Below are 23,991 nucleotides of genomic sequence, written 5' to 3'. Positions count from 1 at the left end.
CACTGTCGACATACAATATATGTTATTTTTTTTCATTTGTTGCCAGTCTGTAATTCATGACTACAATTAATATGCTATTTTCAAGTGAACAGAGTTACTGGAGTTATATTCTTACACTTGGTCACCGCAGAAAAGGATATTTGGGAATAATCTTTGATGTTATTCAGACAGGACATGTAATGTAGAGGCTCCATGTTTACAAACAAGATGAATTATGATCTCAGTTTCTAAGTGAGGAGTCCAGATGGAGTGTGGGAGTCTTTCCTGCCTTGCCCTCCCTCCTTTTAACTGGTGCACCGACTGTCACTTCACAGTTGTTCATTAACGTATGGAGGACAGGTAGACCAGCCCGTACCAAGGTGGAGGACTATTGATCGAAGGCTTTCACCACAGGAACAACTGCTGCGAAGACTGTGTTACTTGTCTTTAATCAACTTCTTTCTTTTGTGTTTACTGAAAGAAGATCTCAGACAAAAGTTGATTTTCATCTGTTTTCTGGATGCTTGACAGTGAATTAAGAGACTTCTGCTTAGTCACTGGGAGCCCTTTTCACTTTTGTCTTTGGACTCATGTCGTCAATGGAGAGGATCTGTTCAGGTGGACGAACGTAAAGACATTTTTAATACATTGTTTTGACATGTAGTTGACAAGTGTGGAAGAGACAAGAAAAAAAGAAAAGAAAAAGGAAAATCTTGAGGATCAAGATGTACAGCTCACACTGTTTATTTTACCTGGGAATGTTGATAATGGTGGTGGTCGCCAACAAGATGCTGGATGACTGTTTGTCATCAAAGCGTATTTACACCATGAATGTTGTGCTGCTGGAGGACAACACTTATGCGTGGAGTCGACCCTTTGTGGAGGAAGCCGTGAAACGAGCCATTGAAGAGGACAGTCTGGAAAACATTAAACATGGTATGGACCAGTAGTTCCTAAAAAAGGCTAAATGGATCTGACAGATAATAATGATTTCATATTATCTATAAATTAATATATGATGTTTTACACCAGCCAGTTAAAAAACAAATGTCTTTAGAATTGGCAGAACCCTAAAACTAGGATAATGTAAAAGTAAAAACTACTAAACAAAACTTCAGAATCAATCCTGACTGTAAGACAGAGCCAGTGTAAATCTTCTTTAAGTAACACGACTGGACATTAGCGGAGGCGTTTTTAATAGCTGGAGGTCAATTAGTAGCAGCTCCTAGAAACCATTAAAACAGAGAACCACAAAGTCAAGATGGCTGGTTATGAATGTATGAACTAGTTTCTCTGTTGAGCAAGAAGAGATTCACCTCATCACTGTTGTGTAAATGACAAAAGCATTTTTCACATTTGTTTATAGAGAATGAGATCTCTCTGGCAATTCAAGCTTTTAACAGATGGAAAAAAATAACCTTTCAGATGGATTCAACAAATGATCAGGCTTTACATCCAATTTCACAGTTTATTTGCCATCACTTTATCCCATCATTAAAGACACACAGCCAGTCGAACGGGGTCTTTCTAGAATATTCTGAACATTGGGCATAGTAGTACTGAAATGATACCTGATTTTGTTACACATACTTTTTTGGTACAGGACTTTGAGAAATATAAACACATTTCTCTACAAAATCCTTTTCATTTGCCAAAAGAAACCGAAAATTCTCACATATTAAATGTCAAATGTCGTCTAAACACAAGCAGCTGTAGAAGACCTTGGCAAAAACACAAGAAACTGAAGTTTTCTAGGCCAAGAAAGAACTTTAAAGCTCAGCTATATAAAATATTATAAAACTGGAAACATTTTTATTTTAATCAGGATTTTTTTCAGTAAAAAACACTGAGTCTCTTGCCAGATATTCTTTGCCACAGAGAGTGCTTGGTAGATTTTGATGCTCAAATTATCAACACATTGTTGCAGGTACTTGAATGTATCAAGATTTGGTTTGACAACCAATCCTACAGGTATATGTGAGGAAACCTATATGTATTATATGTAGTGGTTGTAGGTATAGGATGATATGAAAATTACGCGTCATGATTGTCCAATCATGATATTATGCTTATAATTATCAAATGATGCTTTAAACTCTTAATATAGCAATGAAACATTGAAACAATCTTAAATCACTTCACCCTTAAGAAAGACTATTGTGCTAACGGAGAAGGATGTGTGAACTGAAGGTGCTAAAAACATTTCCACACATCCAATTGAACTTTTATTGTGCTGGATACGATGCACAAACTGTGCCAACAGCCATGATGACAGGCTTAGGATTTTGGAATAACTGAAAAGAGGCACGCTCCACCCTTGTTACAGCTTTTTCAGGTCATTCGTGTGTAGATATTCATGATTATCTCAATCATGGAAATTCACCACAGTCAACTTATCTGGAGTGTTTTTATTGCAATCCGTAATGAAATCTGTCATTATCCCATTCCTAAGTGCTTTCTCTGGAGTAAGGTGCATTAAGCAAACACCATGTTTGTTACAATTAAAAGAATCCTGTGCAGCCTCCAAGTCTTACTGATACACTTTAATCTAACATGTAGAAAACATCCTGATATAACAAACATACCAAATTAACAGCTGTCCTGAACACTTATGTGTACTGTAGGAGATTCTTGGATATATTGGTGGCTGGCATGCTGACTAAAAATATATAAATAGGACAGTTTTGGAGCAACTGAACATATCTTTCCTCTTCTGGGGGAGGCTAGTCGTTTTTATTGTTTGCAAAGTGGGGCTTAAAAAATATTCAGATGAGTCTATCTCCTGATCACACAGGGATGAAACTGAAACTTCTTATCTATACACCAATATTACAGCAAATGTGTATTTTTTCCCCCCAGTGTGTTCCTTTTAGATTCGTGGCTTGGCCAACAAGATACTGTACATTTAATCAACCTTATACCCCCTCAGAAACATCTTGTGAGGGCTTGAGGGGGTCATGGCCTACAGTTGGGAGCCACTGGCCCAAACTGGCTCAAATGCTAAAAATCCACTTTTGTGAAATTGAAATGTTGCTTTTCAACCAAACATACAGGTGACTTCATGCTTTGACAGCGTATTATTGAGTAAGAAATAGTTAAAGATGCCTTATTATTTAGAGTAACAATGCATGATGAGCGTTACTCCTACTATGAGGCTGTTCATCCTATTACACAATGAATGATTTTTGCTGCTGCTGTTAATGTAATTTTTGAATTTCTCTGCGGGAGCAATCGAAGGGTACATTTACACCAGTAGGCGGTAAATCAGTCATCATCATCTATCTAATCTTCTCAGCCCAGAGCTATTAATGAGTTCATTTTTGATATTAATAACTCTTATCTTCTTTCCATGACCCAAGATTTAAACTTCACTTTGACGGCCAACTACAACGGATTCAACACCACCCTGTACAACCGGCAGGGCTGTGGGAGCAGCACCTGTGAAGGAGTGGCAATACTCAAGAGGCTGCATGTGAGTATGGTCAAAAGATGACAATAGTTGAGATGTCTATAGAGTGTTTAAAGTGTTTATTTTAGTGAACACTTAATGTTAAATTACTTGTATTGTGGTCCAAATGCTTTTGATAAAGACACACTGAGAGGCCTAACAATGCTGAAAAGACCATCTGACATGAGAGCTAGATATTAGAAAACCTGAATCTTCTTTCCTGTGTCACTTATCTCCAATACTAAAATAGTGATAAAATCCAACAAGTTCCCTTTTTGCAGTTTGATAGTTTATCATCCCTGGATTACCCTTCAGCTGAACATTTACGTCTCTACTGCTCAATGACTGGATGGTTATCATGGCGTACTCAAATGTAAAATTATAAATGTTGCATTCAGCAAAACTATTTCCGTGACTGATACTAAGGCTGATGGGAAGGAAAATGTCAACTATCTAAAACTTCAACACTTAAAGTGAGCTTTTGCTGTCAGCACAGCACAGTCAATGATCAGCTGCTCCTCTGCAGACTCACCACTTTGCATCAACAATATCAACATTGCACATGTTGCCATTGTGGCATCCTAGCTTCTAGAAGGTGCGACAAACTCTTCTATTACTCCTGCTTTCTCTGCCACAGCTGAAAACAACAGGCTCAAGTTTACCAGGGACTGAAGAAATGCAAGAGGGAAAAGGGACAAGGATAACTGCAGCACCTAATCATGAAATAACTACATAAAGGCATGTGAATCACAGTGCCTTTATGCAGCATTAGTGCCTACTATACAGAATTATTATATATTTTTTTCCCTTCAGTTTCCTCTTTAAGTATCTGAACCTTGGCTGTGGGGGGGATTCCGTTTCAAACAGAGTAACTACATGTACTGTATCTTTCTGCAGAGTGATGGTGAAGTTGGATGCGTCATGCTGGGGCCTTCCTGCACTTATGCCACCTTCCAGTTAGTGGAGTGAGTATGACTCTGTTTCTCTTTAATTATATACAACTTAACAACTGACTGAATTTGACTCCCTGTTGTCTGCCGTCAGTGACAAAAATGGCCTGACCCTGAGCATTCCTGTCATCTCTGCTGGGAGCTTTGGCCTCTCGTGTGACTATCAACCCAAAGTGACTCGAATTCTGCCTCCAGCACGCAAGATCTCAGACTTACTTGTTCACTTTATTGCTGAAACCTTGTCATTTAAGACAGCTTGGAAGCGGACGTATGTCTACAGGAAGCCCCAGAACGTATCGGAGGACTGCTTTTGGTGAGACAGCACGGGCTGCATTTTGCCCAAGTGACCTCTGTAGGTTCCTTTACTGCTCCAGCATGTGCCACTTCTCGTGTTTTTTATTTCCTTGTTTTTACCACAGGTACATCAATGCACTGGAAGCGGCATCTGCCAACTTTGCCAAAAACGTGACCAGAGAGATGCTGCGTACGGAAAACGAGACGATTGAGGCCCTTGTCAATGAGAAAAGACACAGCAACAGTGGGTATTTTGTTTGAGTTACATCTCAATTAACTCAGTTTTTATTACTGGGCTGTTATTCTCCACTAGGACTATGATGAAAAACATTATCTAATATCTATCGGAACAGTCACAACATTAGCATCCATGGAGAAAACAGGAAAAAATAGTAGTATGTAAAACAATGAGGGGGGTGGGGGGAGAGCTTGTGCCCTACAATTTATAGAGGCATTAAGAATTTACTGTTTGATAGCAGCATGACTGGGATGGCAATAATGGTCTGTTGGTGTGGCCATTAGTCAACTACATTGGTACAGACTGAAATATCTCAGCAAGCACTTTTGGATGGTTTACCATAAATGGATAATCACTTTGGTTGTCCCAAAAATTTAATTTCTCCAAAACTCACCAAATACCTTGGAAAAGTGAGCATGTTGACATGCTAATATATGGTAAATTAAACCTGCTTTGCATCAGGATGCTAACATTATCGTGAGCATGTTAGCATGGCAACATCAAAAGTACGGCCTCACAGAGCTGCTAGCATGGCTGCAGACTAAATATCGTGGCACATTTAAGCAGCAGATCTACAGATAAAAACAGAGGAAACAGAATTTAACATTTACAATAAAGCCTTGTCTGCTGCTGGGGGGTCGCTGCAGGTAATGTAATTAACCACTATTACACACACAGGAAAGCATATCAGCGCTTTTCCTCTTCAGTTAGATATTGTACATTTTCTCATATTCAGTTAAAGTTGAATTTTAAATGGAACAGAGGATTGGGAGATGGTGGAGGCAGAGGATCCCTGAGTGAAGATGAGTGCCACTGTTTTAATATAAATTAAATAAGGCACACCTTTTAAAGGCAATAGAAGATGAGACTCTGATTTAATTCAATTTATGCCCAAAACACGGCCATGATTGAATAAGAGACTAAATACAACCTCTATGGAAAATGGCTGCCATATTCACATGCGGCCCATTTTCCTCTGACATCACGCTCTGGGTGGGAAACTCAATTGTCACACTGCTGCCCTCCAGGTTGCAAGTTGTGTAATCTGACAACTGATTATTATTTAACTGCCTTCTGGTTAATCAGCAACTGAAAACACAATGGATAATGAAAATTCAGAGGAACATCAGGCCATTTGCCCTGGTACTTGTTGTGGTTTCTTCCTTGTGACAATTGTACTTATTGTAAGTTGCTTTGGACAAAAGTGTTAATTTAAATGTTGAAGTGAAACACACTTGATGTAAATGGACTTGCATTTCTATAGCGCTTTTCCGGTTTTACAATACTTGTCACATTCACCCATTCACACACACATTCATACAGTGATGGCAGCAGCTGGCATGCAAGGTGCCAACCTGCTTGTCAGGAACAATTTGGGGCTCATTATCTTTGACATGCAGCCGGGGGATCCGGGGATTCAGACCAGCAACCTTCCGATTGCTGTATGACCTGCTCTACCTTCTGAGCTACAGCCATCCCAATGTAATATAATTAGACAGTAATGTTAACTAGGAAGTGGTTGAATGCTAACATTAGCTAATGGGTGTTGTTTCACCTTGAAAAGTTATGTCACTCAGCTTCAATATGTTTATATTGTGTGACCTGGAACACAACATCATAACATTATCTGAGCATTTGAGGCTTCCCCTCCTGAGCGTGACGCCTGAGGAATTGGCCGTTGTGTGAATGTGTTCTACTGCACCCAGATTTTGCACCATTAGCAAAAGGGATCTGCCCTAAATCCACTTACACCATGGACTTCTGACCATGACGTGCCTTTGATTATTTAGATATGGCCCGTAGTCACTTCTACTAAATGTTGTTGCTTTATTGACGGCAGCTCAGTTTGGCTGATACAATAACTGCTGTTCCACATTTTGGTAGAATGAGTTGCAACTGCCTACTTCTTGTAGTGAAACATGCATGAAACCACATCAAAAGGAGTTAGTTGCTGATAGTTGCTTTTTAATGCATAGTACCTAAAGTCAATCTGTACCTGTATGGCCTGCCATAAAGTTTGATTTGGCCCACCAGATGTTTCTAGCAGAAGACATTTAAAAAATTATTTTAAAAAGTTGTCACATAAATTAATGTTTAAAGTGTTTTAATTTTTGTGAGGTAAAAATGCTCTTTGAATATGAAGGATTCCTAATAAATAATTGTCCATTCATGATCTGAGCATGGCACCCACAGTGACACTTCATACAAACATTTGGGCACCCCTGATGAAGCTAGTAACACTGAAATATATAACCAGTGTCTGAAAAGAGAAGAATTGTTTTAAATGTACTGTACAAATGAAACATTTCCCTTCCTGTTGTAGTAAAACTGATGTATTTATTTCAGTTTTCATCATGTGTGGGAGCCCTGATGACATTATTTCAATAAAGAGTAAAGTGGCGGGCGAGATTCCTGAGGAAATCGTGTTCATTCTCCTCGATGTTTACAAGTAAGCCTGTTTATGAGTTTACCATTTTACTTGTACACTGTGACCAAGAATCTTTTCAGTGTAAGGCAAGTGAAACCCTTTGCCTTTCCCCAGCCCTGACTATTACATCAACACAACATCCACTGAGGGGATGGAGAACGTACTGGTGATCACCCTGCCACGGAGGAATTACACTTCTGGATCAAACTCAACATACAATAACACTGTGAGCAGCAACTTTAACACCCACATAAGACTGTGCAGGGGACCAGCTCTTATATAAAGATTTGACTCTTTTTTTTCTAACTTTCTGTCCAATTTGCAGATAAATGACTTTGTGGCTGGGTATCATGATGGGGCTCTGCTGTTTGGCAAAGTGCTCAGAGAGAGGATGCTCAGTCGTCAACGTGACCATGGACCTTCTGATGTGCCTTTGAGCGACAACCCCTTTGGAAACGCCTCTTTTTATGGTTCGTATGATCAGTTTCAACTCAGGTTTAGCAACACAGGGAGAGGCAGAATTACTGTACAATGCAAAACAAATTCAGCAAACACTAATCAAGGGCACATACCACAAGGTGTAATAGGTCAGTAGAGTGTATATGGCAGGTTGTTTAACATTTAAGAGTCAGACTGGATATGTAAAGCTACAACTGAAGTTAACCCGTTTGGCATTTATTATCTTTAGGTTTAAGAAAACGTCATTGTTCTGGTTAAAATCACTATGTTGCTTCTGTTCCTTCTGTTATATTGGTGGTTTCCACTTCAACTGGTCCAAAATTCAGCAGCTAGGTTATTAACAAATACTAGTCGCCAGTCACATATCACCCCAGAACTTGCCTTCATTTTCTTCCAGTAAAACACAAATTCAATTCAAGTTTTATTAATCACATATAAGGCTCTGCAATTGTTACAGGTTGGAGCAAAAACATCAGAGCACAAGACAGGCAAACACAGCGCATCATAATTGTTGTAGCCTCATGTTTGTGTATTTGACAGGTCATGAGAATTTTAATATTTATGTTCACTGAATTATCCCCTTCTGTGTTGGTTTGAGGTGGTTTTGCATGTTCTGCCACAACAAATATAAACTGTAAATGCTGTAGATAACGATGGGTCATTTTCAGTTGTTTTGCTCTCCTCCAAGGCAACATTGTTAGCCCCAGTTCAGTTCAGTATAATATGCAAATCAACTTACAGAGAGCATCACAACACAGTGATGATTGCTTGCCTGTAGTTTATGGTTAGTTTTATTGTTGCCTGGTAACGCAGTCATGTATTACTGTAAAATGTTTATATTGCTTGTAGTTAACTGATCTGATTCAAACTGAACACTGGCTCTAGAGGAGGCCTGCAGCAATTTTTTGCGTTTTTAGTGGCCACTGTAGGAAAAACAACCCCATTGCCAGAATAAATGTTAGCTAAATACGTTTCTGCAAAACCACAGAAGAGTTCAAATGTTTCTTTATGTTGCAACCTTACATTTGTTTGGATTCAATTTTCTATTTCTCTCCTGTCACAACACTTTCCTTTTGCTCTGGTTAGGGTTTAGGCACAAATACTACTTGGTTAGGGTTAGAAAAACTTCATGTTTTGGCATCAAATACCTGTTTTGGTCGCTACAAACACAGCTGGAGACGGTCTGACTTGCTGTGAAAAACATCTGGTTTTGTCAGCACATAAAAGGCTTAAAATGTCCCCACAGACTTGAACTGCTGTCACCCACTTGGCAGTGTTGTGGGCTGTAGTAACTCCACCACCATCCCATCCGTGTCCTAATGTGAAAGTCAGCTATGTATATATATGTGTACATTGTATGCCATGTTTGGTACAAATGTTAACTTTAGACGTATATGTGGTTTGCAGAAATATTAACTGCTAACACTATATCCTGGGGACTGGGCTGAGGAAAAGTGATGAGGGGTATTTCGTTGATTTTAGTCTTTAACTACAGTGGAACCTTAATTTTTTAAAAAAGAAAAGCAATGATAATGAAAATTACTGTAAATTGCGAGCCTAACTCTAGTTACTCCCCTAGGTCGGTCTCAAATACTTTTTAATAAGTAATGTTTTAATAGTCAAAAAACTATTTGTAGCTCATCCAATTCAAATGCAATTACATTGTTATTCTATTTCAAAGAAATTGAAAATATTCTTTGTGTGTCTGTGTGTTTGCTTCAAGCAGGTATGGGAGGACACTATGTGCTCGATAAGTACGGTGATCGAGATGTTAACTTCTCTATCATTTACACATCAAAAGACAACAAGGTGAGACTACTGTCCATTCAGCAGCTTGTTCAACGTGAGCATTTCTTTTTATACTTTGCCTCTGTCTCTCTCCAGTACGAAATCCTGGCAGTTTTTGACACATCACAAAATAAAACCATATACGCAAATGAAAACCCAGCCCTGATCTGGACAGGGGACAAACTGCCCTCTGATGTGCCAAAGAAATCAAACGGTAAAACACACATACACACTAACGGTGTAAAGGCAATGTAGACAGTGATTTCAAGGTGTGGCAAGGTTACGAAGCTTTGTCATACAGAGAACACAAAACTTTATTAGAGTCTGACAATATTTAGAAACATAGTTTGATTTCATTACCTCTATTCAGAGTAAGGCTTTAAATGCCTCTCTCTCTCTCTCTCTCTCTCTCTCTCTCTCTCTCTCTCTCTCTGTGTGTGTATGTGTGCCTCCAGACTTGAGTGTGCAGGATGTGATCATGATCGTTCTGAGTCTCAGTGTTGTCGTGGTGACAGCCATTGCTCTCATCTTCTACAGGTAAACAGCTGCCGCATTTGACAGCTGAATCACATGGGCTATGTGTAATTTTTTTTTAAATTTCTTAATTAGTAAAGCTTATTTTTATATGAAGCAACAGTTGATGAACAGTGGATAACTAGAATAGAACTAGACAGATATTATAAGTGATAAAATGGCAGCCTTAATTGAAGCTCAGGATAAATACAATAAGAATAAGCTCCTGTGCGTTTACATTTGGTCGACGGACCATATAAAGCTGTAATGAAATTGGATTCCCGCTGAAAGCTATCCATTCTGTCATTATGTCTGTATTTACTGTATGTGTCTTTCAATAATGTAAGGCAGAACAGGAAAGAGCGTCTTATGCAAAAGAGGTGGTCTCATATCGACCCACATCTGATTGGTCCTCTGGATGAGAAGGAGGTTTCTCTGAAGGTAAACAGCCTCATCATTCACCTGTTTCCTGATCAGGGGTCAGCAACCTTTTCTATGATGATGTGCCAACAGCAGAATTTCGCACTTTTTTTGGAAATGCTGTTAAGACATACCCTCATGTTAACATCCTACTAAACTAATTTATAAACTAACTCCTGTGATAACTTATAAATCAACACTTTTCACAGGGGGTTGACAAAGAAGCAGCTATGTGAGAAAATACAAAATAAGCTGAGCATGATGTGAGAGACGAGATTGCATTGAATCAGTTGAAGAAAAAACATGAAATGAGATAAAGCCACATGAAAAAAATTATGTAAGATCTTTGAAGTTAGTTTATCTTATAGACAGTGAACTCTGGCACACTGTAAGTTTTGTTGCAGAACTTTGCCTGGCGTCCGTCAAGCTATCGGAGTTCAGGACTTTCTTCATGATTTGCAAATCTGATTGATCACATCCATCAAGATAAGAACATGAAATCAGATATGTGTGTGTGTGCGTGTGTGTGTGTGCGTGTGTATGTGTGTGTGTGTGTGTGTGTGTGCATGGAACAGATTGATGAAGACAAGAGGAAGGACAGCACCTACTTCAGACACAGAGGCCGCTATGACAAGAAGGTATTTCAGCTTATGAAAATCAGTATTTACTGATCATGAATTTTCTCTCTGTGTTTGACTGTGACTTATTTCTCTGTATTCTTCAGCCTGTAATATTGAAAGAGCTGAAGCAAGCAGATGGAGACTTCACAGAGGACCAGAGGATTGAGCTTAACACTGTAAGACACATTACAGCAAGTGGACAATATTTTTTTTAATTTACTGTGGATAAATTTAAATCATCCTTTCTGTCCCTCTTTTGAGGGGCTTTTCTTTTTAGAAATGTGAACCTTACCCCATCTTTCTTTTCTCTTCTAGCTCCACATAAGGTTTTGTGCTTTGAAAGAACATGAATAAAACATTATATAATGGATGCGTCATCTGGTTTTAAACAGTTAGTCATTTTTGAAGTCATAGCAGGACAAGTGTGTTGACTAACCCTTTTTAACCCTTTTTGTCCCACCTCCCTGTCACTCTCTACCCATCCTTTCACTTTTTCCTCCGCTCCACACTATGTTTCAGCTGTTGGGTATCGATTACTACAACCTGACCAAGTTTTACGGTACGGTGAAGTTTGAGTATGGCGTGTTTGGAGTGTTTGAGCTCTGTCAGAGGGGCTCCCTAAGGGTAAGAGTCCACATTTCTTTCTTTCTTTCTTTCTTTCTTTCTTTCTTTCTTTCTTTCTTTCTTTCTTTCTTCCTTTCTTTACCAGACCAATGGAATATGAAGTCATTTTTATCACTGTGTGTATTGTAATGCAGATCTGCTCCTATGAAATAAATAAATAAATAGATAAATAAATTAGTACACGTTAATCTGAATTTTCTTCAGGTTACATGACTACACAACATACAAACATGTTGTTTATGACAAGGCTCAGTGGCCTCATTTCTCCACTGCTCTCAATGACTTTACTGTTCATTTGATAAGTCATGGACACACAGTTTAAAGAGCATTAACAGTGTGTGCGTGAATGCACCTAATCACACAAACACGCACAAGTTGATATAGACCCCTCTATATGGCCTACATAAGCTAACAACACCATCAGTGAAAAAAGTGGCAAATTTTCTACAGTTATTATAGTTATTCTTAATGCCTGTCACCATATTGAATTCAGAATTATCTGGGTCAACTAAGCCATAAAACTAAAACGATTTTTTATGGCGGAGTGCTGAGGATGAATTGAGGAGTCTCACAGCCTAAGGAAATAAGCTGCTCTTTAGTCTGGTGGTACAACCCTAAATAAAGTTTACTTTATTTCATCATCATCATATTACAGTGATTAATCTTACATAGCAACAAATAGATACATAATCTCATCACCATGCATCCTGCAAACAGCTGTGTTTTAGAAAAAAAAATAGTGTTTAAAATATGTTGCTTCTTTCTTTCGTTTTCCAAACAAATGCATGTGCTAACCAGATTAAGATCTTGAGACACAAGGTGGTGGTAGTCATACCACTTTTGTGTGCCAGTATCAACACAAAATATGTGCTCCTTTTAGCTGCTTTTAGCAGCATGTCAGCAGAGTAGTAAAAGTGATAAAATATGAACTTCTTCATTTCTTTTTCTTCCAGTACATTCTGAATGACAAGATTTCCTACCCAGACGAAACCTTCATGGACATGGAGTTCAAGATATCAGTCATGTATGACATAGCAAAGGTATTATTTGTATTTGTGTATATGTCACTTTTCAATACCCTGTATTGAAGGCAACTCGGTCCAACTGTCTTGGATTAACACGTCCTGCTCACTACGGTTCCCCTGCTTTATCTTCTACAGGGCATGTCGTACCTTCACTCCAGTAACATTCAGGTCCACGGTCGCCTTAAGTCCACTAACTGTGTGGTCGACAACCGCATGGTGGTCAAAATCACTGACTTTGGTTGTCACACCATCCTGAATCCAGGCAGAGGTAAGACTGAGTTTTTTATTTTTAATTTTTTTTTATTTCTTTAAGATTACAGTTGGTTATAGAGCTAAGCACTGAAAATACAAGCGACTTAGCCTCTCCTCTCCTCTCCCCTCCTCTCAGACTTGTGGACGGCCCCAGAGCATCTTCGTAAAGATGGGGTGTCACAGAAAGGCGATGTCTACAGCTATGCCATCATTGCCCATGAGATTATTCATAGGCGGACCCCGTTCTATACACAGTTCTGCTCGAATCCTACAGGTAGGCCAGGATAATTTGGCACACCATTAAAACTGCAATAAATAACAAAACAAACAAAATGTACTCCGCCTTATTTGATCTAGTGTGAGGAAATGAACACTGTAATTTAAAAAACTGGATGGTTTGTGTGCTCATATATGTGGAGATTATGACAGAATCATTCAATGTAGACATTTTAGGTGTTACTTTGGTTGTCTGAGTTCAAAATCAGACAGTTCACGGTAAGATGGGATGTTCACTCAGTGATCATCCTCAGCATAAGTCCTGCTCACTTTGGCAATCTTAATGTCATCCAATCCTTCAGAGAAGATCTACAGAGTGCGGTTTCCCATTGGGATGGGCTACTTCAGACCTGATCTCAACTTTGATGGTGCATCAGAGAGGGAAGTCGAGGTAAGAGAGCCACCAAACACTGTGAAGGACATTTACCAAAAAACTCTCAGGTGTATAAAGTAAATCTACTTTGATTAATCAAAAATAAATAAAGAAAGCCATACACTCCTTCTTTCTTTTTCTTTTTTTGTCTGTGTGTGCGTATGTGTTCTCATGTGTGTATACAGCTGTACATGCTGATAAAAAACTGCTGGGATGAAGACCCAGAACGGAGGCCAGATTTTAGGAGAATAGAGTTATCTCTGGGTAAAATTTTCAGGTAAGTCAAAACCACACATTCATTTAGGCCGACTTTTAATCATTTCACTCAAACACTACATAACATTACACCCATATGTGTAACACAGGCCAGTCAAGTTCTTCCAGACCCTACTAGGATAGTTTTAAAAAAAATGTTTTTATAGATATGGCTATGCATGAGGGCATTGCCATGTTGAAACAGAAAGGAGCCATCTCCTTACTGCTGCCTCAATGTTAGAGGCACAGTATTCTATAAAATGTGTGATTAAGGGCTATGTAAATAAATGTAGAATTAAGGTTTCCATAATCTTAAACTAAGGGGCCCAAACTATGACAAACGGGGATGTCCACATACTTTTGTCCATATAGTGAGCATACTTCCTGTGAGATAATTCCTGCCTCACTCTTCTCTGACATGATGATTAATTGATTGAAGGATATAAATAGTTTAAGTAATTTCAATATATTTGTTTTGAAACAGTAACCTGCATAATCAAGCCACTGAGACATACATGGACAACCTGATCCGTCGCCTGCAGATGTACTCCAGGACTCTGGAGCGTCTGGTGGAGGAGAGAACCTCTTTGTACAAAGCCGAGAGGGACAGAGCTGATCGCCTCAACTTTATGCTACTTCCTGGGTAGGCTTATACTGTATACTGGTAATAATGCTCAACTACTGCATGACTCATGATGATTTAATGCATGAATCAATGCGGGATGTATCGTAAACTCCTGTTGCTAATTAAAAACAAATGTTTAAGTAACTATGACTTTATTTGATTAGTCCACACTAAATTGATCATCAGTTAAGGAATGTTAATTCACACTTCATACATTAATTGATTTGCAACCAAGTTAACTGGATTCCAGATACATGAATCTTTGAGATTCATGTATTTGCTCAACCTCCCTGAAAGCAGAACAGTAAATGTTCTGATAGAAATAAGAATATATATTCTTTTCAATCAAACTGGCTGTCAGATGCAAACATTTACACATTACAGAAATAAACTTGAACACTGTAACTGAAATCCATCCTGATTGCATCGTTAATGCTTGGCAAGGAAATCATGATACATTCTGCAATAAATCATGCATTCAATCATCATAGATTTAGTAAAGCATTACTTGAGTATATGATATATAAGTGTTAACAGTGTTTAGCCTAGTATTAATGTATGTCTGTTTATATTACCTGTCTTTTCTGTGTTCTATGTAGAGGCAATGGGTGACTCACCTACAGCTCAAGGAAAAGCTGTATTTGCATGTACATTTCATATACCCTGATAGCAATTTTAATCTTAGTAGAAGCCAACCAGTAACATCAATAATTTCCACTCAGTGGTGGACTTTACCATTAGGCAAGGTGGGCAACTGCCTGGGGCCCCCAACTAAAAGGCCCCCCAAAAGCTATAGATTTATGATGATGTTTATAAATGAAAATTATGTTACTTTAGTGTCCTGAAATAACTTACAAAAGGCCCCCAAAGGACTTAAAAAAGTGCTTTTACCTCTATGTCTCCTCAGCCCGGTGGTGCGTTCACTGAAGGAGACAGGCAAAGTGAAACCAGAGCTGTTTGAGGAGGTGACCATCTATTTCAGTGACATCGTGGGATTCACCACCCTCTGCCACTACAGCACTCCCATGGAGGTGGTCGACATGCTCAACGACATCTACAAAAACTTTGACAGCATCCTTGACCACCATGATGTCTACAAGGTACTTCACTGCTAGAGTCTGACTTTAGGCTCCTTTTTAATCTATTGTTTAATAAGTAGTCAGCCAAAGTGATGGCAGCACTGTGGCGAAAGTTAAGCTCTGTGGGTCTCGGGTAGGATGTTACTGCTGTTTTACAAGTTGAGATAGAACTTAGATTTGCACTTAGCAGGAAACTTTTATTTAAAACTCATCAATCAGTTGAAGTTAGATGTTATGTTTCATGTTTACTGAGTACAGATGATGTTTTCATTAATAAAGCAATCCATCCGTTGTCTCTCAGGTTGAGACAATAGGAGATGCCTACATGGTTGCGTCTGGTTTGCCCAAACGCAACGGCGACAGGCATGCAGTGGACATCGCCCTCATGGCTCTGGACATGCTGGCTTTTGTAGGGTCGTTTGAGTTGCTCCACCTACCTGGCATTCCACTGTGGATCCGTATTGGTGTGCATTCAGGTAAGAGAAATTCATAATAGCCTTAACCCTTGAGCCCCTCACGTCACTCTTCCTCATGATACTAAATATAGCCAGTATTTGGTTTAAAGTTGGTTTGGTTTGATTATAGTTGTTATAAATGTTCATAAATGTGTAGAAAATGGAGAATAGTTAATCAAATGTGTAAGAGGTGAGAAAATAAGAAAAGTAAAAAAGTGAAGCAGCCACCAAGAGGCACTTGGGAGAGTACATTTCTTTAGCGTTTATCAGTTATCTGAATGGACATGAAAGCTCAGGCATTAATGGTTGTTTGTGTGTATTTGTGTGTAGGACCGTGTGCAGCAGGAGTGGTGGGGAACAAGATGCCTCGCTACTGTCTTTTCGGAGACACAGTCAACACTGCTTCACGCATGGAGTCCACAGGCCTGCGTAAGAGTCAACAAACACTCACACATGCATTCGTAGAGTTAAAAAACAGAAGCTTTATCTCTCATGATCTTTGTTCTTGTCGCTTTCCAGCTCTGAGAATTCACGTCAGCCAGTCCACTATCAACATCCTGCAGAGGACAGACTGCCAGTTTGAGTATGAACAAAGAGGGGAGACATATCTGAAGGTTAGCTCTATTTGCTTTGGCTTTTTATGTTCTCAGCACTCATATCTAGAAAGTTACTACTTTCATTTCCTGTGTGTGTTGTCTATGTCCTTGTGTACCTGACCCACAGGGTAAAGGCAAAGAGATGACATACTGGTTAACAGGAATTACGGGGGGCAAATACAACCTGCCGACACCACCAACAGCGTGAGTAAAACAGTCTCATATAAATGTACTCCTTATGATAAGGACACACATCTACTAATGCTGAAAGATACACTCCTCTGGCCCCCAAATCCCAACATTTCCTTCCAGCCCCATTATTGATGTAAACACGATCACTGTGTTGGTGTTTTGTTCCTCCAACATCATTGTTAATGTTGCCCCAGGACCATCTTTGCAACTGACCAATGACATTGTTGTGATGTCATAGCTTTGATATTAACAGGAAAGAACTGATGTGAAAGGGTCTATTTTAACCCAAACCGTGATGTTTTCCTAAACCTAACAGTAGTTTTGTTGCCTAAACCTGACCAAACTGTGACAGAAAAATTACAATCAAAAAAATGTAATAATAAGTCAACAATTTAACAATGAGCTCCACGTGGGACACAAACCTCTTCTCCTGGATGAAAATCCTGTTCGTGACCCATCCATCCACCACAATTTGCTCCCTATTTTAACTTGATCGTGTATTTATCAGTTGCAATGACGCTCCCGGACCAACATTAATCATGATGTTGTCGGAACAACAACAACACAGCGATATCAGATGAACTATTGAGGTAAACTGTGTTTAGCTACAAAACAACAGTGAGCTTGGCATCAATTTTCGGATTTGATGGGACTGTAACAAAATCAGGGAGATGTCTTGAAAAACAGAAAACACAATTAATTATAATAGAATGCACAAATTATTCAATCTATGAAAAAATGTGTGCAAACTATCCTGGTGTCACCGCCTCAGGGAGAACTTCCAACGGCTCCAGCAGGACCTGGCAGAGATGATCGTGTCCAGTCTGGAGAAGCGTGAAGACAGGAGCCTCAAAAAGACCCTGTCCACTAAAGTCCATCGGAGGGAGACAAACAGCAGCCTGCAGGGGGACAGTTCTCCAGAGTACTTCCACCTGGCTGTCACCGACAACCCCAGTACCTTCCTGTGATTATAGAGGAACCTTCCGTACAATATTGGCTAAGAAGACAAAGTTGTGTCATAGCCTGCAACACCTGCCTGGGTCAGCACTACTAAGGTTTTGTGGACAGCTTTGTGTTTATTCAGGTGGTGGAGTGACAGTTGAGCAGCTGTGGAACAAGCAGGCGTGTTCCATGTTAAAAAGGGTCTCAGTTTTCTTTCTACCCTTTGATGCTTTTCCCCTTCAACACCACTCCCTCTGCCACATAAAACTAAAATGGTTTATTAGTCTAACTTTTTGTAAAAAAAAAAAGTGAGTTTTGTTGAGGCACATTTACTTTTAACTGTAGCTGTGTTGCATTCTACATCATTACATTTGCCCTGTTATTCATGGAAGTAAGTAAGGAACAGAACCAAATATTAAATCTAGCCTAAAGAGTAACAAAGTCAAAGGTAATGCCTTTTTTTTCACTCTTTATAAAGGTAATCATTTTCTAATAAGGCTTTATTAGTTGCCGGCTGCTTTGTTACTACCACTTGGGGGCGCAAAAGTAAGACATTTTCACATTCCACAAATAATCCATAAATTAAACCTGGGACCGTTTTGGGTGGATCCTTCTTTTAAAATGATACAAACAAAAGTGGCATGGGTTTAAAAGACACATGTCTTTGGAATTTGCAGTGGTGAAAGAAGTATTGAGATCCTTTACTTCAGTAATAGTATCAAAACGACACTGAAAATACTCCACTTCAAGTAAAAGTAAAGAATTTTCTCATTAAGTTTTGGAGATATGTGGTTTCCACAGGAGAGGAGGGGTATGAAGAACTGTAATCTGAAAAGTAACTAGTAACTAAAGCTGTCAGATAAATGTAGTAGTAGTAGTAAAAGTAATGGTCCAAGTAAAGTACACGTACCTCAAATTTGTACTTAAGTAGAGTACTTAGTAAATGTACTTAGTTACATTCCACCACTGGTAATTTGTAACATACATATCAACCTTTGCCTACTCCTGTGCTGTGGACAAAGATAAGTCACACATCACAACTACAGTACATGAAGTCCTCCTAAGAGCTCTATTAAGTTAACAGATGGTCAGTTCTCTCCAAAGACGTCCTAATAATGAGAGATGATATTGATTGTACTTTTCTGGACTTTACTTTGAACAGTTCTCTGTTTATGTTTAGATGTTGCCTGCAGAAAGCGCATTGATTGAGAAACTTTGACACAATTATTTACCATGTAAATAGCCTTTTCTGCTGCAGAGGCAGTGAAACGAATATCCAAACAGTACTTGTCATTATAGAGTAGAGATCTGAGAATATTTCTCTTTCACAGCACAACTCTGCTACCTTGTTTTCAGAACATCAGAAATATTTCTGTGATGATTTCGGTTTTGTGTTTTATTAAATGATGTTTGAAATATGACACAAGATTCAGAGTAGTTCTTTGTTTTGTCTTTTAACAACACACTTGCAGTACACTAAGTACACTAAACTATACATAGTCTCACATAGTAATATTGGACACCAATTTACACATGTATTTTTTCATGCAGTGCAGAAATATAGAACAACAGAACATTCAGAAATTAAAAATCCATAAAAACATGGTAGAAAAGAAAGATGTCCAACATTTGGATTACAAAATGGCAATAAACTCACCACACTGAGCACAATGAGCGGAGTAGAAAAGTCTTAGTAGAAAAAAGCTTTTAAGAACACACACACACACACACACACACACACACACACACACACACACACACACACACACACACACACACACACACACACACACACACACCCCTACATAGTTTTAGTTGTAACTAACGCAGTGCCACCCAACTCTGTGGCAGGAAGTGGGATCCTGTGCTCCCTCATTGTGCTGCATGTTGGCAGCCGTCTGCCCCCATCTGTCCCAGCATGCTTTGTGGGGTCCCTGTTTGAGGTGAGGCCCCCCTCCCACTGTGAGCAGGACTGGGTCCCGAGGTGAGGGTGAGAACAGGGTGAAGGGGCCACTGCTGCTCTCTGCAACATGTGTGCATGACTGTTTCTCTGTGAAGGCTGTGAGTGGATAATGGCAGGTGGCTCTGTTTTCTGAGGAGGTTCCTGTTGCCGCTCTGCGTCCTCTGCAACACAAACAGCTGTAACATGAGTGCGTCTGAATATTCAAATTAAATGAATTGTATTGTGTATTAGGATCTCCTTCAGCACACGTTCTTAAGACTGAGGTACAGATCACTTAACACTCAGATAAGAACTACAGATACCATTTTTTCTTATTCAAGAAAACCGTTCAATATAAAGTGGACAAAAAAAAGGGAAACATTATGATTCCATAATGCAGAATACACTATAGGACATGTCCATGAAAAGTCATACAACCACACAAATCCAGTATAATAACATATAAACCATCTACTGCAAGATTAGGGTCCATAAATCAAAGAATGGACCAAAACCTAAAAAAAAGTAAATACATTTGAAAAATATTGCTATGGTAATGTGCATGGTATGTGCCTTTCCTTCACAATGTTGCCTTGTGGCAGCAAATGACAAAGCTAAGTTTAGGAATATCTTTATTTAATTTTTTTTAGAAACGTGTCTTTAAAGCAACATTATGTAGAAACACAGTGCAACACCACTGTCGTAAATACAAATCCCAATTCTGTAAGAATTTTTCAGATGTAATGTAGGTGCTAACTACAAACAAAACTCATTACATCATAACAATGTTATGTGTTGAAAACTTCTCACTGAAGTTACATAGACATACATCAACATGATTTTGAAGCTGTTATTTTAAGGTAAAAAAGTTACATCATGTTGATTTAAACCATCAGTTACGCATCTGAAAAGGTCCAGTGTGCAAGATTTAGGCTGATCTAAAAAATGCAAAATGCAAAAATGGAATCTAATATTCATAATTATTTTTTCTTCAGTGTACAATCACCTGAAGCTAAGAATTGTTTGTCGTTACCTTAGAATAAGCTTATAATACTTTTATATCTACAGAGGGGGCAGGTCGTCCTCCACAATGTCCACCATGTTGCACTGCCATGTTTCTACAGTAGCCCAGAACAGACAAACCAAACAGTGGCTCTACAGAGGGCCTTCAGCGTTTTTAGTCGCCACTGTTAGGGTGAAACAAGGGGTGTTCTGTTGTTTGCAATCTGCAAGCTCAGTGTAGCTGCCACTAAATCCTACACACTGGACATTTAAGCAGGCATTTATTTTTATTATTGATTTATTTCCAACAAGTTAACCCAATGTAAAGGCAGCAATATGTGTGAGGGTCATAAAGTCTCAGGGCACCAATATGCAGTTGTGGGTTTATATTCTAGTCATACATCTATAGAACACTATTCCTTGAAAATAAGCTTACAATATTTAGTAAAATTAATATGTGAACTGTGCTTTAAAAAAAATACAAATGTTTATATGTCATATGTTGTTTATAGGTTGGCGTTTATCATTTCCATATGACAGGAGGCAAATTATAACCCAGCAGCTACAGTATACTAGAAAAACCTTGTTAAGATCGTTACACCAGGGGATGAATCCTTGCAATGTCATATTGTTTTCACCTATATTTAGTCAACTGGGGTAAAAAGAAATCTTTTAAACATCACAAGACAAGCAGCAGACAACAACAATGACATGTTTCACAACAGTTAAGTGGACGAGGCTGAATAGCACCACTCTGCTAATCTAGTTTTTTACATTCCTGGTTGTCCTGTGGATAAAGCTCTATTGACAGACTATTTACTCAATGAGGACTTAAGCCCGCTACTGATAAAGGGAATCTAGTTTCTCCTCAGTCCTGTGAGTTTTTATTTAACTGGGTTAGGGCTGCAATCCAGAAGAATAAAATTAAGGTCATGATCATGTTGGCATTTTCATCATATTAAGCACAAAAGCTCAAGCTTTTAGCCTTATCTAGGCTTTCTAATCAGCACAAGGGACATTTAAAGACGTTGCATTATATATAGTGACGGTCACTGACTGTCAGGGACGTTTTCATGAGTAACAAGTTCTAATCAGCGTGTTTCACAAAGTAAATACAAAGACACCAGCAGCTTTCAAACATCTGGCTTATAGGAGTGAGTGCAAGCTATTCTGCTGTTAGCGCCTCTCTGTAGGTCTTTTTGTCAGTTTATGTGTTTTCAAGGTCATGTGGAGACCTAATTTGTCCTGCCTAACCAACGGATGAGTGTTGAAACCAGAATAGCTGGTAAGAGAGCGGGGCTGACCCATGGGACGCCTGAGAAGAAGAGAACAGAAACTGTGGAGTTTCTACTGTGATGAACGTCACACTTCATCACCTGCCTGCCTGCAGCCCCACTTCCTTCAGGCTCCTCTCAGATACCCGCTCTGCATGTCAGATCCCCCACTTACAGTGAGAGAAAAGGCTGCTGCTGGATTAACGCTCAAAAAACTACTTGTTGCCCTAATGTGAAATATATCACTGCAGGGACATTTAATCAAATACGTGGAGAATAAATCATTATCTCTGTGGCTCAACTTTTCTGTCTTTTCCAGAGAAATGACACTCTTGTGAGAGCAGAGAAGACTTTGAAACAGGATTTAAACCACTATGTGACACTTTCAGCTGCAGAGGATCCTGGGATATGTTGTTCTCTTATGTGAAGAATGAATTCACAAAACTGATAAAATATAAATACAATAAAATGAATCATCAGACAGTTAGTTGTCCTTACCTGAGGTGCTGCCGAGGCTGGTCTGTCGTCTGTATATGATAAACCAGAGAGCCAGAGTCAAGATGGACCCCAGTGTGGCCAGCACCACAAAGATCCACAGAGCTGGACTGAGCACCATCACCGGGTTGACCTGGGCAGTGCGTTCTGTGGATCTCAGCTGGACCACAATAGGCAGAGCTGGCGCTGAGGGGAGCAGAGAGATGAACTACCTCAACAGAAAACAGTTTGCATTCTCAACAGCTGTAAAAACCCAAGATATTTGACAGGATATGAGCACATTGTTAGAATCGATTGGTTCCTAAAGGAGCAGGGCTGCAGTCAGGACCAAGTCAGTCGGATCAGAGTCAGTTAATGATTTTAAAAATAATACCAAATGTATTTATTTTAAATTCAGAGGCTCTGTGCCTTGCCCTTTAACAGACGACTAAATAATGTCATTTTTTGACCTATCAGTGAATAGAAGAAGTCCATAAGCAGATGTACGCAGGTGTAATCCCCTGAATGCTGTGCATCACAGAGGAGAGGCAGGGGGAAAACAGTATATCTGTGAGGTTTCAGACAGGTTGGAATAAAGTCCACATCAAAAAGTGGTGAGGAGATGTTAAGTTAAAGTAGGTCTAAAACCAAGACTGGTTCAAAGAGGCTTAGAAAGGCAAACTTTGAGAGAACAATTCAAGAAAAAAACAGTGGTTCAGTGGAAATCACCTGTTGGCAATTCAGGTTCAGGTCTGCTTTCCATACCGCCATGGACACAGTCGCTGACGAGGCTGTCCCAATAGCTGCCAGCAGGACAGTCCTTCTTGGTCATGGCTGTAACAGGGTGAGAGATGTGGAGACCTGCTGCTGTGCTACCCTCCTCTACACTTGTGTTTGTGACACAAACAGAACTGTGAGACACAGAGGAGGGATGTGACGGAAGGATTTATGAAATGAATGCAGAGTGCCTAACAGACGTTTCAGTTCCTCCATTTCATAGGAAAGAGTGAATCACTACATGTGTCCCCGGGGGCAGACAGAGAGATGTTTCTGTTTCAAAAACAAAGAGGTCCTGACCCCAGTTTAGATTAAATACTGTATGACCGGCAAGTCATAAACATTTTATTGTTTGTCCACATGGTTAATTGGTGGACATATTAATTCATTACAACTGTTTATAAACAACATATCCCTTTCTAATTCATTAATGAGACCACATGCGTCGAAAAATCAAATATCTCCTTGCCATCTGTAACGCAAGTTTTCATAAACTACATACTAATAGAGGCAGCTGTGGGGCTTGACGACATTTCATCATCAAACACTTTCTGACAAGAATTTCCCCCCATACATCTTGTTATTGACTATGGCGAACCTCACCAAAAACTCTTCACAACAAGCTGGGACATGAATCTCTCCCAACACAGAGCACAGAACAGGAAGCACAGGTAAAAATTTGTCTCAACCA

General features: G+C 39.3%; 2 protein-coding genes across 2 annotated transcripts; one reads left to right on the top strand and one right to left on the bottom strand.

Moving 5' to 3' along the window:
* Nucleotides 1-704: 704 nt before the first annotated feature.
* On the top strand, nucleotides 705-17,973 carry gucy2ca (guanylate cyclase 2Ca). The gene is made up of 27 exons (XM_073494684.1): nucleotides 705-915; nucleotides 3,339-3,451; nucleotides 4,325-4,392; nucleotides 4,472-4,690; nucleotides 4,797-4,915; nucleotides 7,256-7,358; nucleotides 7,452-7,563; nucleotides 7,663-7,807; nucleotides 9,523-9,605; nucleotides 9,681-9,798; nucleotides 10,040-10,121; nucleotides 10,445-10,538; nucleotides 11,093-11,155; nucleotides 11,242-11,313; nucleotides 11,657-11,761; nucleotides 12,715-12,801; nucleotides 12,922-13,054; nucleotides 13,175-13,312; nucleotides 13,617-13,705; nucleotides 13,873-13,964; nucleotides 14,427-14,585; nucleotides 15,475-15,667; nucleotides 15,948-16,122; nucleotides 16,432-16,530; nucleotides 16,621-16,715; nucleotides 16,825-16,901; nucleotides 17,662-17,973. The coding sequence occupies exons 1-27, from the start codon at nucleotides 705-707 to the stop codon at nucleotides 17,855-17,857; spliced, it is 3,240 nt and encodes a 1,079-aa protein (XP_073350785.1). The 3' UTR covers nucleotides 17,858-17,973.
* A 1,296-nt stretch (nucleotides 17,974-19,269) lies between these two features.
* Nucleotides 19,270-23,407, bottom strand: LOC141020242 (uncharacterized). Its single transcript, XM_073495337.1, has 3 exons — nucleotides 23,253-23,407; nucleotides 22,548-22,730; nucleotides 19,270-19,955 (listed from the first exon to the last, which is right to left on the bottom strand). Exons 1-3 carry the CDS (start codon nucleotides 23,353-23,355, stop codon nucleotides 19,633-19,635), a joined length of 609 nt encoding a protein of 202 aa, XP_073351438.1. The 5' UTR covers nucleotides 23,356-23,407; the 3' UTR covers nucleotides 19,270-19,632.
* Between the last annotated feature and the right edge of the window lie 584 nt (nucleotides 23,408-23,991).

The sequence above is a fragment of the Pagrus major genome, chromosome 23, assembly GCF_040436345.1.
Source record: "Pagrus major chromosome 23, Pma_NU_1.0".
Taxonomy (NCBI): domain Eukaryota; kingdom Metazoa; phylum Chordata; class Actinopteri; order Spariformes; family Sparidae; genus Pagrus; species Pagrus major.
The sequence above is the reverse complement of the archived record's forward strand: the minus strand, read 5'-3'. Positions and strand labels throughout refer to the sequence as shown.

Excerpts from the sequence above, each read along its gene's own strand:
- gucy2ca (XM_073494684.1), top strand. The coding sequence starts at position 705 with ATGTACAGCTCACACTGTTTATTTTACCTGGGAATGTTGATAATGGTG. Across the intron at positions 916-3,338 it reads TCTGGAAAACATTAAACATG|ATTTAAACTTCACTTTGACG; the intron begins GTATGGACCAGT and ends CCATGACCCAAG. Across the intron at positions 15,668-15,947 it reads ACCACCATGATGTCTACAAG|GTTGAGACAATAGGAGATGC; the intron begins GTACTTCACTGC and ends GTTGTCTCTCAG.
- LOC141020242 (XM_073495337.1), bottom strand. The coding sequence starts at position 23,355 with ATGACCAAGAAGGACTGTCCTGCTGGCAGCTATTGGGACAGCCTCGTC. Across the intron at positions 22,731-23,252 it reads TGAACCTGAATTGCCAACAG|CGCCAGCTCTGCCTATTGTG; the intron begins GTGATTTCCACT and ends TGCTCCCCTCAG. Across the intron at positions 19,956-22,547 it reads CAGCCTCGGCAGCACCTCAG|AGGACGCAGAGCGGCAACAG; the intron begins GTAAGGACAACT and ends TTTGTGTTGCAG.